This window comes from Macrosteles quadrilineatus, unplaced genomic scaffold, assembly GCF_028750875.1.
Source record: "Macrosteles quadrilineatus isolate MER2022 unplaced genomic scaffold, UCM_ALF_1.0 Scaffold_8__2_contigs__length_117827958, whole genome shotgun sequence".
In the NCBI taxonomy this organism is placed as follows: domain Eukaryota; kingdom Metazoa; phylum Arthropoda; class Insecta; order Hemiptera; family Cicadellidae; genus Macrosteles; species Macrosteles quadrilineatus.
In genome coordinates, this window is record NW_026542601.1 from 105,038,031 (window position 1) to 105,055,187 (window position 17,157).

General features: G+C 32.1%; 2 protein-coding genes across 2 annotated transcripts in view; both read right to left on the reverse strand.

Moving 5' to 3' along the window:
- Window positions 1–451: 451 nt before the first annotated feature.
- Window positions 452–3,372, reverse strand: LOC129001489 (uncharacterized). Its single transcript, XM_054428801.1, has 3 exons — window positions 3,357–3,372; window positions 1,547–1,729; window positions 452–1,200 (listed from the first exon to the last, which is right to left on the reverse strand). The coding sequence occupies exons 1-3, from the start codon at window positions 3,360–3,362 to the stop codon at window positions 574–576; spliced, it is 816 nt and encodes a 271-aa protein (XP_054284776.1). The 5' UTR covers window positions 3,363–3,372; the 3' UTR covers window positions 452–573.
- Window positions 3,373–7,680: 4,308 nt separating this feature from the next.
- LOC129001034 (transforming growth factor-beta-induced protein ig-h3-like) overlaps window positions 7,681–17,157 on the reverse strand; it is a 29,937-nt gene continuing 20,460 nt past the window's right edge. The window contains exons 6-8 of the mRNA XM_054428175.1: window positions 15,808–16,011; window positions 11,743–11,855; window positions 7,681–10,746 (exon numbers count right to left, since the gene is read on the reverse strand). Of these exons, the coding sequence (XP_054284150.1) occupies window positions 10,609–10,746; window positions 11,743–11,855; window positions 15,808–16,011 (455 nt within the window). The 3' untranslated portion in view covers window positions 7,681–10,608. The remainder of the gene's footprint in view (window positions 10,747–11,742; window positions 11,856–15,807; window positions 16,012–17,157) is intronic.

Sequence of the window (17,157 nt, forward strand, 5' to 3'; positions counted from 1 at the left end):
GACTTTACAGTGAAACTCATTCTCATCATATATTATTGCCACGAATCGATACAATGAAACGAATGTTATATTTAATAAGGCATTAATGCAACGTTTTAAAAACTAAATCATAGGTATTTTACAATGGTCTTGTAAAAATTATCATTGCCACATCACAGTTGTACATGATCTTGTTGTAATAACTGAATGCATTGTTAACGAATATTATACTTGCAAAACGTTACATTGTTGAGTACAATTATTCTCAATTTAGAATGATGTTAAAAGTTAAAACCCATGTTATTAAACTTGACAAGGTGATGATGGTTATTGAAAATGAGAGAAATATTTTTACCTAATGTGATTTAGTTACTACATTTACACAATCTTTTACTGCTTGTCATGAAGTGTAGGTACATTAGTAGATTCAATCATAACAGCTCTAGGTACATAATAAAATAAAATATGTTCATATATTTGATAATTTACAATTTATTGTTGGTTTTATTCACAAGAGTTTAAATAAATAAGTTAATACCATTTTACGTATAAATTAAAGACATGTTGACCTTTACACAAATACAAATATTTCTTTTACTTCTTGAGTATGCGGACCAACGGGGTGGGGTTGTACGCGTAGATGGGAGCGGAGATGGGCTTCACTTCTCTGTACTGGAGGTTAGCCTCGAACCCAGAGGCTTCTTCCTTCTCCTCGGCCTTGGTTTGTTCAGACTTGACCTCACTGAGCTGCAACTTGGTCTGAGAGAACTGCTGAGATCCTTGGAGAGGGAACTGGACAAAGTCGATCTGGTAGTTTGGCTCCTCCTTGACCTGCTGGAACTTGTATTCCTCGGGCTTCTGGAAGTTCTGGGAGTTCTGGAAGTTCTGGGAGTTCTCAGCGGTGTACCGGGAGCTCTCGCTCTCTTGAGGTCTGATGAACACGGGGTAAGCAGCTGGCTGGAACTTGTAAGGAGCGTTGTTGTATTGAGCGGGTTGTTCCTGCTTTTGTTCCTCCTGGGCCTGGATGTAGTAAGCGTGCTGGAACTGTTCTGCTGGGTTGTTCTGGGTTTGTTCGTTCTTCGCATCCTTGGGGTCGGTCTCCCCAGACTTGAGGGCTGCAGTAGCGTACTTCACCATCTGAAGGCGACCGTCGGGCAACAACACGTAGTACTCTCCGCTCTCCAGCAACTTTCCAGACTGGCTTTCGTTTGACTCAGATTCCTGAAACGGAAACAACGGAATCGTTACAAAATAACAACAGAAACTGAGTTATTGAGTAATAATGATTTCTGATAGCTATAAGTTGCAACGTTACACTTGTAGACTATTCCCTTACTATCCCCTAACATTATTTTAAGAAACAGTTGACGACAAAAACGTCTTTCTGATTAACAAGTATAAATTGATGCTACGATAGATACTATTTTTGAACAGTTTGCTTGAACCCTAACTGGAAGTACAGTATGATTTTATCAAAACACACTTCAAAGATCATAGCAAAAGCAAATCTGCTTTCTTCATAACATGACTTGGGGTTCTTGTGAAAATTTCAAAGTGTTTTAGCTACCTGAGCAACGTGAGTCTGGTTGGTCTCGGGCTGGGCGGTGGTCTGGGGGTACTCGGCCGGGGGTGGGTAAGCCTCCAGGCGGGCGGGTACCAGGAGGAGTCGTCCTGAGGGCGTCCACCCCGCGGGCGGTGCTGGGGCGGCACACAGGGCGGCGGCGACGAGGGCGGCGGAAATCAGGAGGACCTGAAAGTAGAGGTCACTTATGAAGAGCTGTCCTAGCTTGTACCTATATTCACATTACATTTTTTGTAGAGTGCTAATTGTAATGACACATGGCTAAAATATGTTGAATGGATGAGATGACAGCTTTGATACTGTCTAATCAGATGGTTATTTAGGTAAGGCTATTTATGAAAAGCCCAATGAGTTTTTCAAACCATCAACATTTTTTGAATTTTCTCAGGATCGAATTATGATTCTCATGTGAGAACTATAACCTCTCAGCTACCCAGCTAATGCAAGTACACAAAACATAAAATAAATTACTATTAAAATTCTTCTGAATCTGTGTAATGTACAGATATACTGTATGCGTCTTCTAACAATAAATCAAAACGTCAACTTTTGCTATTGTTATTTACGTCTGTTTGCTCTTATTTATGGGGTATTAAAAGTTATTTAAAAAATGTCCCTACTAAAAAGTTACTTTTATCGGATATGCGTATTCTCCATAGCCACATTTTAAAATATTTGGTTGAATTGTAATGTATTAATAATAATACCCAAGACAATTTTACTCCTGATCAAATGAACTCGCAGCCTATTAATTTAACAATTTTAACAGCATTAGTGACGTTTATCAAAGAAATTCCACCGAAGCATATATAAGAGATATCCTAAAAACCTGTGAACTCTATTGGCTGGACGGTAGCCTAAACATTGCCACAGAGGTATTCGCTGTATATTTTATTTCGGTAATTGAGAATTGATAGACTTATAAGTATTTGTCTATTATATTTTAGAAAACTGCAAGTACGGATTTAAAAACAACCAAATAGGAAGCAGTAAACTAAACTAAACAACGTTTCCAGGCCTTGATATTTTGTGATTGTTTTTTAAACTTCAAGTTTCATAATACCAGCAGACTTGATGTGACGCGAATTCAATAAACGCATTTACTGTCAAGACGCGAAGCAAAGTGGAAAAGTTTACGTTTACGAGAACCTTTTCCTTTCCGTATTTACTATGGAAAGTTAAAGGGTAAATGCAATTATTCTTGCTATGATTTAAAAATAAAGATAAAGCAAAACTTCACTTTTGAAGGAATTGTATTTCATGAATGTCTACAAATATTTGAGCTTTATAAAAGTGGTAAACCGATAGGCCTACAATTAACAAACTGTTTGTTATTGAATTGGTAGTTTATTAGGAGCAACGTTTTTTTTTCGAATTACCTAAACATTTACGTATGTTGTGCTACAAAATATGTGCTACGAAATAAACAGTATTGTGACTATTAAAAAATAGCGTTCTGCAATAGTGGCAATACTGTAATATAATAAATCATAAATGTATAAAACAAAATATTGTGTTAGAAAATATCAAAAGGATTCGAATAATTTCCATGCAAACGATACAAAAGTCCTTTGATTTCAGCGAACACACAAATAACAAAACAAAATTTACTCTCTAATGTAAAAATGTTAACCTATGTAATTTTTTATATTTTTTCTTTTAATATTTAACTCGAGTTCTCAAAGCTTAGCTAGTGGCGAAAACAGTTAATTTATCAGACTCTAGTGATATAAAAACTATAAAGTTTAAATTAGTAAAAAATGAGTTCTTAGTGTATTGCCCAGAAGGCACTTACCTTCATTGTTGGCTGTGGTGAGTGAAGTGTCTACCCTAGCCAGTGTACAGACTATATACTACACAGACAGTTCGACATTGGCCTAAGACGTGCCTTCAACACTTGCCAAGGGCCTAGGTCACCTAATGGACGAGGGTCTACACCTACTATGCAGTAACATTACATATTTCAGTTTATGTACGGCGAAATTATGTCAGTATTTGTAACTTCAAGATGGTTTAGTTAGTGTATTACGGATAAATAAGTGGGGTGGACTTGCTTATGGTATTTCATTTGCAGTTTGGATTCAATTTCTGGATGATGTTTTGTTAAATCAGGTATAAACATTGTTTTAAATTTTTTATATGTTTATTCATGGTAATAATTTGTATTCTCTTATGTTTAATATTAAGTTCATCCTGTGTCTCTACTTTCATTGCTAAATGATAGCTACCTTTACACCCGCGTTTTGCAACGGGGCGAGAACTCAGATAATTTTTGTTTTTAATTCTCTGCAAACAAACACTTACAAACCCAATTTTTTCAGCGAATATAGTCTTATTCTATTTAACTTGGTAGAATTCCACTACCTGTATAAAAAACGAAATTCTGAATTCATCACAATTTAAACCTAGTACTAAGGAGCAAATGTAAAAATATGTTTTAGTTTTTTCTCTTGTGACCAAAATTGTTCTTCCAAAGGTCTATCTCGAAACTTTGGATTTGGAGAGTTCCGATAAAGTTTTAATGGCTTGAATATATTCGTGTGTTGTTTGGGTCCATAAACATCTTTTTTTATAAAATGTTAGCCCAGTATCTTTGACGTAACTGCATTAAAATACAGCAACCAGGTCCATATTAAATTTATCCGTTTCCATTAAATTATGGTAACTGCTTAGTGTTTTAGAATCTTGTGGATAGACCATTACGTGTATTCAATGATTGGCATTATTTTTGTTCTACTTGTATCTATATTCTATATTTGTACTATTCTATAGTTAGCCATGGTTTACCAACCTCTATAATATTGACAAAAACACATTTTTTAACACAAGTAATTGTGTTTAGCTTTGATGAGAGCTCAAAAAATGTATTTTGTCGTTAGTAGATTACAAAGCGCTCAAATTTGAGGGAAATGTTGTAATACCTTTTTCAACTGATTTATACACTCTTATATGAGTTCAACAATAATACACACATTTTGACTATTTTAGACGAATGAACAAGACTAGACCATATATTTTAATCGGGACCGATGGCTTTTTTAGTAATGTTAAACATATTCCTGAATTTGAATTGGTTAAGTTTTTGAATGAAGGCAGTAAATTAATTTCAGATAGACTAAATTTAGAAGAGAATCACGGTAATTCCAGTGTTGAATTCGTAAGAGATCACCTCCTGTTATGAAACATATTTCAAATTTTTCTCTGGTTAATTAATTAACGTAGGCTATAACCTGAATTATCCTTTAGGGCATTATCAGGTTGATTTTGGGATTAGAATTGATTACATCCATGTATCACCACAATGTTTATGCCCTCTTAACTGTCAAACATGTCTCAAATTTTTTGTATGTGTGTAAATGAGTCATTTTAAAAATATTTATTATCTTTTATGTAGTAAATTGTAATATTTTTATGATCAACAATAAGAACGAAAATGACGAGTAGCCTAATAATTTGGATTTCAGGCAAATTTTTTTTATTTACAGATATAGGTTTACTTGAGACAACATTATTTTAAAGTTGTCAATTTGAAAACTTGTAGTCGTTTCAAACTATTGATTCAATATTTTTATACAATACTTTACTATCCATTAGTGAATGTCACTACTTCATGATAATATAAGTACTAATGTTGTTAGAAATTGAATATTCAAACCTTCTACAACAATTGTGTCTAAGCCTTAGAGATCTGTAAAATTGTGCCCTTTGATATCAGGAATACATTTTTTTAAGATATATCTCGATATTTATTTTGGAACTTTGTCTAAACTGGGGGAAACCCACTTGACAAAACTTACTTCTCAAATATTCATTTTGATAGCCCCTGGACTAAGTATATATGACTTTTTATGCTTACCTCCTTAAGGTGATGTTTTCGACGTGTTGCAAGCTCCGATGATGTTACATTGCAAAGAAACGTGTCAGCTTTAAATAATTAAATCTAGACGCAATTTTGGACTGCTGACGGAGTAAGCCTAAAAAGTTATACTTTTCAGTCTGGTACAAGGACCAATATAAAAGTGATGTACCTTATCCTGTTTTACCCCTTTCTTCATTACATTATTAAGGACCTTTTATAATTTGTTTGATTCTGTAAATGCTTATCTAAATGTAGGCTACACTAAGGTATATTTCAGCAACATTAGGAAATGTAGCACGTAGAACAAGAGATTTACTGCGTCCGGCTTACTCCAAAGTGTTTGTTTTACGTAAGAATGAATAAAGAACGGGATTTTATTTGATTTTAAAAAATGCACACGGCGTTGAGTAAAGGTTTTGAACTGAACTAATATTATTAGATAATTCAGTGTTTAGTTGGCATAGTTTTAGATGAATTCATTAAATAATTATAAGTGTTTTAATGAAATTTTCTACATTATACTGATAAAAACCCTGCTAAAATTTCAGCTTTCTGATAAATAACAATTCTAACTAAATGTAATATGATGTTAATTAAATAATTGTAATAAATCATTTACAATTATACATTTGCATAATTAATTGCTTTGAACTGCATAGGCAAAAAATCTATTTAAATATAAAAACCAACAGAGTCGTAAAAATTCCTTGAGATTTTATTTTCCACTGATGCATAATATTATTTCGGTGAAATTAGTAAAATAATTTTTAACATGAACATCCTCAGTGAAAGCTAACTTTCGACTCCAAACTGTTCAATATAGTCTCTGTATTATATGGTCAAAAATTACACCATTTTCAGTGTCAAGATAGGAGGGATAGATATGGGTTAAAGTTTAAAAATCTTTAGTGTTTTTTTTTGTTTTTTTTTATAGAAATATCTTTAAAACAACGTGATTTAGCGCAAAACATGTTATATACAAAATTGATGTACGATAAATATCAAACAAATTGGTCCTCTTCATAATCTTGTTTAAGTGAACAGTCATAGAGATGTAAAAGATTAAAAATGGATATTTTTCAAAGAATTTTTTCTCTTTAAAAGTCCCAGGACAACTAAATGTAAAAAAATAAAGATAGAGCTACAAAACTTAGAACAAAGTCACTGGGGATAAAAATCATTTAAAAATATTATTCAATGATACGTTACCTCCTCAGGGGACGGCCTAATAGGAGTCAGAATGAAATGTGAATTGTAACAATAAGTGCACATCCAATTGTTAGTAAAGTACAATGCCGCAAACTCAAGCTCAAACGACAACCAAGTCAAAAATAATAGTCGTTGATAAATTATCCAATTTTGAATCTTTTTTGAGTCTCCTACCTCAATGCCTGGTTTTTAAAGTATTTATGGATTACCTTACTTAACATTATTATTTTACATATGACAAAATATTCATCCAATATCAGATGCTAAATAGTATATTTCGTACCCAGGGCCGAAAATGAGGTTTTGCCAGCTCGAGATAGTTTTTAAGTTCGAGACGAAGTTGAGAACTTAAATCGATCGAGAGCTGCAAAACCATTTCGGTCCGAGGTACGAACGCTATTTTTCACCACACTATACCCTATTACCACTATTCACCACTATAATAATGCACACTGATAGTCAACACAACTACAATATTTAAGGTTATGTGAAGAAATAGTTTGAGGAATCAGCAAAAATAAAAATAAATAGTTGCTAGGCAACGGTGACAATAACACAATTCTATTGCAATGCTATGGATTTTGATTTGTGTATTTAAAATGCATTCATGTTTTAAGTAAGTAAGCGGACAGCTGATTTTGTGGCCCCGGCCTGTAAAAACCTGCTTGGTCCCCAAATTACGATGACAGTTGGCCAGCAAAACGTAACTTTCAGCCACCAATTAACGTATGTAATACATCCAAAAACATCAGTGTGGTGAAAAAGACATTTTAGTTATAAACTCCCTTTGTGTAATAAATAAGTATAACTTTAGCAAAGCAACCATTAAAAGTGTGTCTAAAAAATTTGACAAACTCTTTAAAAGATAGCTGTTAAAACTCTTCTTCATGTTTTGTTTCTATAGAGTGCAATGCAATGACACATTCTGAATTAGAGTTTTTTTTTTTTTTTTTACTGTAGATTATATTTGTGTCCATTGTGTAACTAGTTCAATTTGTTTTGCACATTTTTCCGTAGATATTATCTGTGACAAGGCAAAATAACAGAACACTTTGATAAAACAATTATTTATACAAATCAATAATAAGTTATTTATTTACATCACATATAGATCATCTATACATATTAATAGTAACAAATCTAATACATTTCAATGACAATATGTACAATAACATCAATACAACTATTCCTAGCAACACCACAAATTGCCAACAAAACAAAGATGGCGGATCAATAATTCTTAAAAAGTGGATTAATCAAGATAATATTATTCACACTAATAAATCCACTAACAAAAAAAAACTCAGTTTTGTTAGTAATTCTAATAACTCAGACAATAATTTCACACCCTGAAAACAATTTAAAACTAATATTTAACAGAATAACAAATTTCAAAACTAATTTAATGTCTACTTTCATTAGTTAAACTCTAATAAAATAGAATCTGTCCTTTAAATGCATCAGGTGTCTTTAACTTGCATTAATAAAAGCTTAAATGAGTTTGTTATCACAGAGCTAATATAAATTATCTACAAATCCATGCTATTTAATTAATGCATACACTTAGATGAGCTGTTTATTTAATTATGTTGGTGTTGACCATAAAAACATCCAATGCTAAACTACAGTAACATTATTGGTATAATTTAAGATTTTAACTTTGGTTCCCAAATGTACGGTAGGGATAAATTTTTGAGTGACAAATTTAATCAGACATGGGTCAATGTGAAAAGACTCTAGCTTATTTTCCAAACTCTCTATTTATCATCATATGTATTTAAGTATGGCCATGAGAAGCTAAACACATCAAATACTTCCTTAGAGGGAATTTTGTTTAAGAAGTCCAATACCAAGTTTGAGAACCACTGTTCGTAAATACTTCTATAACTATTTTAATATCTGAAATAAGTTCAGTACAACAATACAAAAAAGGCAATATCAGTCAATATTAATTTCAATGTTGGTAGGAAATGTTACACGACTATAAATGTGTATGGCTATTAATTTATGTAACACTTACTATGTATAACAATTTTATACATTAAATACTTTAAAAGTAATTATTTATTTACAGACTACAATGATTTGTTTAGATCAGTACCATTATTTTTTATTCGGTAAGAATCAGTAATGTAAAAATGTTTTAACAAATGAATATACCAATTAAGATAGAATTTTCCATAAAATGCAATTAAATGTTAACTGTTTTTTTTTTAAGTAACACAATGCTATTGCATATTATACATATTTAAAACCATAACTGAAATTGTAAAAAATATTATATTGTATTTTTTGCTACTTGGATACTTACCGGCAATATGAATAACAATTGATTTTAGTCATACTTTTAATAGATCTACATTAAAATTACATTCTTAAAACTTAGAATCAACTCATGTTTAGTACACTTAGTAAAGAATATATTTTCCAACATTAAACCTTTCATTTATAATTCAAACTAACACATAAAATACCCCAACTTAATACAAATGTTAAACACTATTTCTCCACTCTTTTCGGATTTTACTAAATTAGAAAGCTACTGAGAAACTGATTAAATTCCAAATTAATTTGAAAAAATATTAATTGTTGTAAAATGGTAACTTATGTTTAATATTTAGTGTATAATTATCAAACTTTCATACAAAGTTTAAACAACAAAAGCCCCTCTATAAATGTTTTTAGTTGCATTTCCAGCAAATAACTTTTAAAATACCATACATCATAACATATTTTTCTACAATCTTCGAGAGTTAACCTAGCAACAACCAGTCCATGGTGGTAGACCATATTTTACACAATAGGTACTTTATTGAGCACATTAAACAATAATAAATTGACACATTTTCCCACTTATTGTATATACAAAATTATTTTTCCCACTTACAGATTTTAATATGTGAACAAATTTCTACATTCCCAAAAATTTGAGTTCTATGTTGTTTTTACAAACAACTTTTATGTTGCCAATGAATTTCACTAAGTACATGTAAGAAGTAGAAGCTGATAGACTACAAACTCGCTTACGAAAAGAGTTCAATGTAATTGGTAGTATATAAAAAGTACACATTCATTTTCACTCCTCATGAGGGTCCATCAAAAAGATGATGAATTGTTTAAGAAAAGTTCCCTTCAGTAGAATGAAATATCAAGTTTGATGTATTGTTTTTCTACTATCAACCACTAAAACACTTTTCTTACATAAATAGTTGTGCTTCCTTCTTCCTTCTTATTGTACTCCTTAGCCATTGCCTCCCCCTTCTTAACATACAATAGTCTACTTTAAAAAGTACATCAACCATATACAATACATTGTAGACATTTCAAAAAGACTTTTTGTTAAAACATTTGTATAAATAAATTTCTCGTTGTTAAATGACATATCAGTCCCTAACGCTGTTATAAAATTACTTCCTAAATTGACTTTTAAATACAATCAAACTTACTTTTGTTTACTTAGTTTGAAAAAAAATTAGGGTTTTAGATTAGTTTATAGATCTTAGCAAGGTCGCAACAATTCTGCTTTTTACTTTGATGCTGATGCCGTTTGGTACAAATACACCATTATTTTTATGTGGCATGTAAAATTTTTGTTTTGCTTTTGATTCTAGGAAAAGCTTTTTTGAGTAAAATTTTACATCGTGTAGAAAGAGATCAAGTTCAACTAGTTTATCTGAGATATTTAGGTCTTTTTGGTTCAAATGAAGAACAATAATTAAGACACAATTAACATTATGGCTTTTGGATGGTAAAAAACTATGCAAAATGCATAGTGAGAAATAAGTCACAGTTTACCTAGTAGATAGTAATAGTGATTTTTTTACAAAATTATCTATGTTGAATATAAGATTCATTCTCCAAGTGAATTCCAACAACTTTTTAAAATTATGAATACTTCCATGGCATGCTAGCTAAACTTAATCCCTTTCTTGACACTAAACAATTAATTTATCACTGTTGATGATCCAGACGCATCAGTCTACGGCAGGATGGTTGAAACTACTTCTTGTTCCGTTGTGGTTGCATCCTGTAGTAGAACGTCCGGGTTGGTAGCTGGTTCAGTCCCTTCGGCCCACTCACTATTATCTTTGTCAGTGGTGGTCTGGGAAACCTCAACCTAGAATAAATTTTATACAAATTACTAGAAAATGTGCGTCTTGAAGCTGAATAAAAATTTTTTGGGCATTTTTCCATGACACAAGGAAGAAGCGCAAAACGGAGTAATGTTTAGGGATCAAGTAAAATTTTATGTTTGCCTATATATATTTTATGGATATAAGGAAACTATTGAAAGTAGTACTGCGAATGTTTTCCCATCCTGAATAAAATAACAGTAGTAAGTATAGAGTCTTACATAAGTACTATAGAGTCTTGTACCCTATTACCACTATTCACCACAATAATAATGCACACTGATAGTCAACAGACCTACAACTTTAAGTTTATGTAAAGAAATAATTAGAGGAATGAGCAAAAAAAATAATAAATAGTTGCTAGGCAGTGGTGACAATAAAACAATTATATTGCAATGCTATACTGATTGTGTGTTTAATATGCATTCATGTTTTAAGAAAGTAATCGGGCAGCTGATTTTGCAGCCCTAGGGATGTAAAAACCTGCTCGGTTCCCAAATGACGATGACAGCTGGCATGGCCAGCAAAACTTAACTTTTAGCCACCAATTAACATGTAAAACAGCTAAAAACATCATAGTGTGGTGAAAATGTATACCGTAAAGGTCTCAATACATGTTCATGGGAAAACAAATAATGGGATGAAAAAATTAAGTACAAACTGTACATTACTTAATTTAAGATTTAAAGGTGCTGTAGGTTGAAAAATTAAGAACTCTTTTACGAGAAATATACTACATACTGTAGTTAGCTTAATCCAGGGTTGAAGAAAATCATTGCTTGTCACCAATATATTTTCGGCACAACATACTAGAGCAGAAATTGCACGGTCGACCCCTAAATAAGTTTCATCTGTACCTTACTTCTCTGTGGTACTTTTACTGTTTGAGTAGCATTATAATGGGCTAATTGAAGTGCTGGAACAATAAATGAGCTAACTAGTAAACATAAGTGTAAAATTGGTTAGACTAGTAATCATACCTCTGGAAGCTGGTCAGCAAATAGCACTTTGTCGATGAAGAACATTGTTCCCAGATTGTACACAAACACCTCACTTTGAACAATCTTCGCTCCTTCTACAGTAACTGAGCCATCTGGAAACATAATTTAGTTAGATCTTCATACAAAATAAAATAAATATCAAGACATCATCTGCTAAAAAAATACCCCCGCTACAGCAAACCTGCAGTCTAAGTGAATTTCTCATTTGCCTTGATCAGATTTTTAATAAAATATTTCTTTAAACAGTCAAGATTCATTCTCTACTTAAATTACATTAGATTTGATGAGTACTTAGGTTTGCTGCTACAGGGAAGGTAATGAAGTGTGTCTAAATATTTGTTTCCATTACATGACAATTTCTAGAATCCCTTCACCCTCCATTTTTATACATTTTACTCGTATTTTACGCTGCATTTATAGTTGAACTAATTTATAACACTAACTACTGTAAAATAAAGCACTAAAAAACTTCTTTGCGAAAGAGATCATTTAGCTTTTCTAGCCCATATGTTGTACAAGATTCATAGTATGATGTTCATGTGAATATTAACCTTGAGATGGAAGGCAACTCACTGCATTGAATAGCAAGTGAATGGACAATGGCCAAGCTAACTTTCACTACTAGTGAGTCAGTGTCATATGAAATATGGTGATAATTTTTATTATATTTTATACAACAGTAAACCTGCACTAAAATAATTTCAGTAACTTTAATTACAAATGTTTGAGAGAAAGTATTTTACCAGACTACTTTGATTGATTTTTATCTCAATTTTATTGTTTTGTGGTTTTTACTCACAATTTGTAAAATATTTGTAGTTTGAAAATACAGGGTGGAAAAAAGTCACAGGACGGTTAAGTATTTCAAAAAGTGATAAAGGATTAGCATCAAAACTTTGTACAAAGTTACTGGGCATTAAAATCTTTTTAACACATTATTATTCAGTAATGCGCTACCTCTTCAGGGAGACAGCCCGCTAGGAGTCAGAAGAAAATCTTAAATGTACACATAGGTTGATATGCACATCAATTTAAAGGCCTTCAATAATAGCATACAATGCTGCAAATTTCAACTCAAATGGTCAACCAAATAAAAAATAGCCAGCTGTTTAAGATTTCTTGAATCTGCCATTTTGTATCTTTGAGCGGCTGTCATTTTTTACTCAGTAGTTCTTTTGAGCTTAAATTTGTGTTATTGTATTCTAATAATAAAGACCATTTAATTTGATGTGTATATCCACCTATGCATACATTTATGATTTGCTTCCGACATCTAGCGTCCCATTGAGAAGGTATGTGAATAACAGCAACGCAAATTCAATGCATCTTTGAATAGCTGTTATTTTTTACTCGATTGTCTAATTGAGTTCGGGTTTGCAGCATTTTATTTTATTTACAATGACCTTTTATTAATTTGATATGCATATCAACCTCATTTTTAATGTAAACAAGTTTGTATAAACAATCAATAAACCAACTTATCTTAGTATTTTCATTTTCATAACTTTAATACAGTGGTAAAATTATTATACCCATGTCTTCGTATTAATTTTCCGTAATCCAAATAAGTAGTTTAATTTATCTAAATATTTTATTCTGTAATTATATGGAAAGTAGTACCTAAACAGCTTTTAGTAGAGAAGTTTTCCAAAACAGATAAGAAAGATCTTGTCAACTGATGGACCCATACATTCAATAAATCAATCAAAATCAATCAATTGAGATATGGACGTCACCTAGTTCACATTTTAACCCAAATATGAGCGAATATGAGCGAAGGATGAGTGTAGAATGAAGTGAGAGTGATGCCTTGTGTAGCTTATTTACTGACTAAGATCAGCTATTTCATTAGTCAGGATGATTTTTTTAAAGCCCAATGATCAGAAAAAGCAGGGTCTAGTTTTAACCATAAAAAAGCTATTGACTTTTTGTATGACCAACAGCTGAAAGTGGGTTTTGAATTATCATATAAACATCTCACATCATTTTTTTTTCCTATGTTACAAAAAAAAAACTACTAAAAACTAGGTTGGTGGGATTTGGATTTACAACTCCTCTTTACTTCTTGGGACCATTAAAAACACATTTATCATCCAGGAATACATTGATGGACCAGAGTGAAAATTTAAAAACGTACGTTTTCAGGAAAAGCACTTTGCAAATTTTTTTCCCCTTTTTTCAAAACTTTTATTATAATTTTTATTTCATTAACATTTGAAGTTTCATAAAATGTCCATGGTAACGCAATATCTTTGGTATTTTTTTTAAAAAAGCGCATCTTTAGTGAAAAAATACAAAATCCTGTCACGACCATAACAGACGTTTAAATGAATATTAAAAATAGTTAATATTATTTTTATAACTATGTTTTGCTATAAACTAATTTACTTTTATGACCATTATACATTAAAAAGGTCACTAAGCTTTTGGTATATTTGGTCTTTCTAGAAAAAAATAAAAAAACTCAAAAAATTGAAAAAAAGCCAATAAAATCTTTTTAAGTTTGTATAACTCTGAAAAAACTTACCTGAGACCCGAAAAATTGTTATGTTTGTATAGAGGTGTGCTTCTTTTGTGTATAAAACATTGAAATATGACGATATTTTAATTTTTGAAATTGTTATGGTAGAAATCATAAACGTGATGGTCAGGGACAAGCGGTACGGTCGTGAATTTTCTGAAATAATCTAAATCTTTCTAAACAATCCTTCAATTATACTGTTAGTTATAATAAAAATAAGTGTTTCAATTGAACTAAACTGTTCAAATTACAATTATATTTAAGTTATTGTCACGACCAAACACACTATAATCCATAAGGCTGGATTGGTCGTGAAAAAACCCGCGATGGTCGTGAAACTTTGGTCGTGAAATTACGTGTTATTTGGCTCTGTTCTGGCGGTAGCCCTGCACCTCATGTTCGAGGATACAAAGTGAACTTCTAGGTTAATCTAGCAATTGAAATATCTTATAAACAAAAATTTACACCATGTCTACTTCATCGAATGACTACGTACGGTCATGGACACAGCAAAATTACAAAAAACACAATCTTTCCTTTATTAATCTTGTAATTCCTCCTTTCAACTCGAAACGACCGGCACTACAATCCTGACGTACACCCCGAACTAGTCTCTAAAACCAACTGACTCCATCGACGCCAGGCTTGCCACTGTCGTGCTCCAAAGTTGAAAATTTTTCCCAAATGGTCGTGACGCCAAATCGAGGGACAGACTTATTTTGTCATGGTAGTCAGTTTGCAATGACAATAAAATTATAATATGCTCCTTTTTTGTAAGTTTAATAACCATTGATGACATAAAAATATGGCTTTATATATTTCGGCATGAATAATTAGTCTAAAAACAGCGTGAATGTTGGAAAATGTACCCTAGGGACACGTCATGGTCGTGAATTTCGAGACTTTAAAAATACGAAAAAAATACCTAGAACCTATTTAAAACCAAATAAATGTGTGTAACATGTTGCCCCCATCCCAAAAAATATTAAAACACATAATAATAAACTACAAATCCAGTATCTACGAAATAAAAGGCCAGGGACATGAAAACGTACGTTTTTAAATTTTCACTCACCACCATTTGTGTGTGAATGAACTAGAATCTTTATTTGAGCTTCACAAAGGAATGAGAGGACAGGAGATATGATTTTGGTGCATATAGATTGGATCCACCTTGGACAGTCATAAAGATTCATTTATTATTCATTATTATTTACGATTTATTCAATCTTTGATCCACTTTGGATCAACCAGCGACTGTCATGTTTCAAAGTTAGCACTGTAACTATTTGCCAACCCAGACATTTATTTTCATAGCGTAACAAATCACCTATATGTTATGTTATGTTATGAAGACAGGATCAGATTCCAGATCCAGTTTTTTACCATCGTGATGGAAAATGTCCGCAATAAATCTTTGAACAACATTAACTCACCATCACCAACAATGAATTTCAAACAACCTAATCACCTACAGTTTCATATCATCTACAAACTATAGCAGATGAGTCCGATTACAATACCTTCTATCCTCTGAACACGCAGAGTTTTTCCTCCCAGTGACTGAAATGTGGCGTTGTTGGTGAGATCTTTGTCGTACAGTCGATCCTTGACAAAATGACTGAGCAGAACTTGAAGACCATCTCCAGTTGAAAGGAAGTTGTCTGGGGCGAACTTCAGGCCTTGTTTCTCAAAAGCTGCATCCGTCGGAACAAAGAACGAGTATCCTAGAACATAATGTAGAACTTTAAAATTTAAAACAATTATGTTGGTCAGTTATATCAGAGTTTATTTGTTTCTTTGATGTTAACAAATTTGTCCAAGGGGACGATCATTAGATACTTGATGTAATGTAATGTCTATTCTTGTAAACTATCCTAACTGTTGGAAATATTTTATGAACCAAATTTTAACTGCTTATTGTGTCTTAATGGATAGCAAATAATAAGTGAGAAATTTTGGGAATGTCCAGATATTTGATAGAAAAAAATTATTAAAAAAGGTTCAGGATAAAATTAAATAATGAACCAAATTCACCCTGATTAACTTTTTGCTTTAAGGAAGATCGTGAACGAATGATAGTTGCTAAAACTATATGAAGTAAACAGAAGGAGACATTTTTATGCTACAAATATAACTAAGTTTATTGTGCAACTACAGGAATGCGGCAAAACAGAAGGAGTTTTACTCCAAGTATTCTAGTTATTAAGGTGGTAGGCAGACACTTTTGGGCATCGGTAACTCACATAATTTTAGTTGCCATCAAGGTTTAGGTTTAGACCAGACAAAATCGTGGGTATGCAAAGTGTGCATATTTCCAAAATAAAAAGTCAGTAATTGCGATTTCGAGAGCTTATTGTCACTGATTTTAAAATTTGCTTATCGACACTGTTCATAGTGTGAACACAATACAATCGTTGGTCAAAAAGCTGGAAGACAGAAGTAACACTCTTAAAACCATGAAAACCTTGTATGAAGCAGCAGTTGAGCAGTAGGCAAGACATTTGCCAAGAGCTTACAAATTACTACCGGTACTGAATCTTTTATTGACACAAGTTTCTGCATTTTTTCACAGTATGATTCTTTAAGTTGTTGGACAATTTTAATTTTGTATGGATGAAAACGTAATTCTTATTTTATAATTCTTCTCAAACTACGATATGACATTCCTAATGCAATAGCGTACCTCCTAAGGGAATGTCTTGCCGACTACCCTACCACTGCTATGACCAACACTTTCCAGTTCTCAGTGATGTTCTTTGTTTTCTGTATTTAGAAGTTTTAACAATGCTACCACCATCTTTCAACTTTTTGCACTGTTTTGCAATGCAAACAGTGACAATGAGTGGGATGATAAGCCCCTGAGGCTCTTT

Coding starts and splice junctions, on each gene's coding strand:
- LOC129001489 (XM_054428801.1), bottom strand. Junction 1,201..1,546: donor ACCAGACTCACGTTGCTCAG/GTAGCTAAAACA, acceptor TTTCCGTTTCAG/GAATCTGAGTCAAACGAAAG.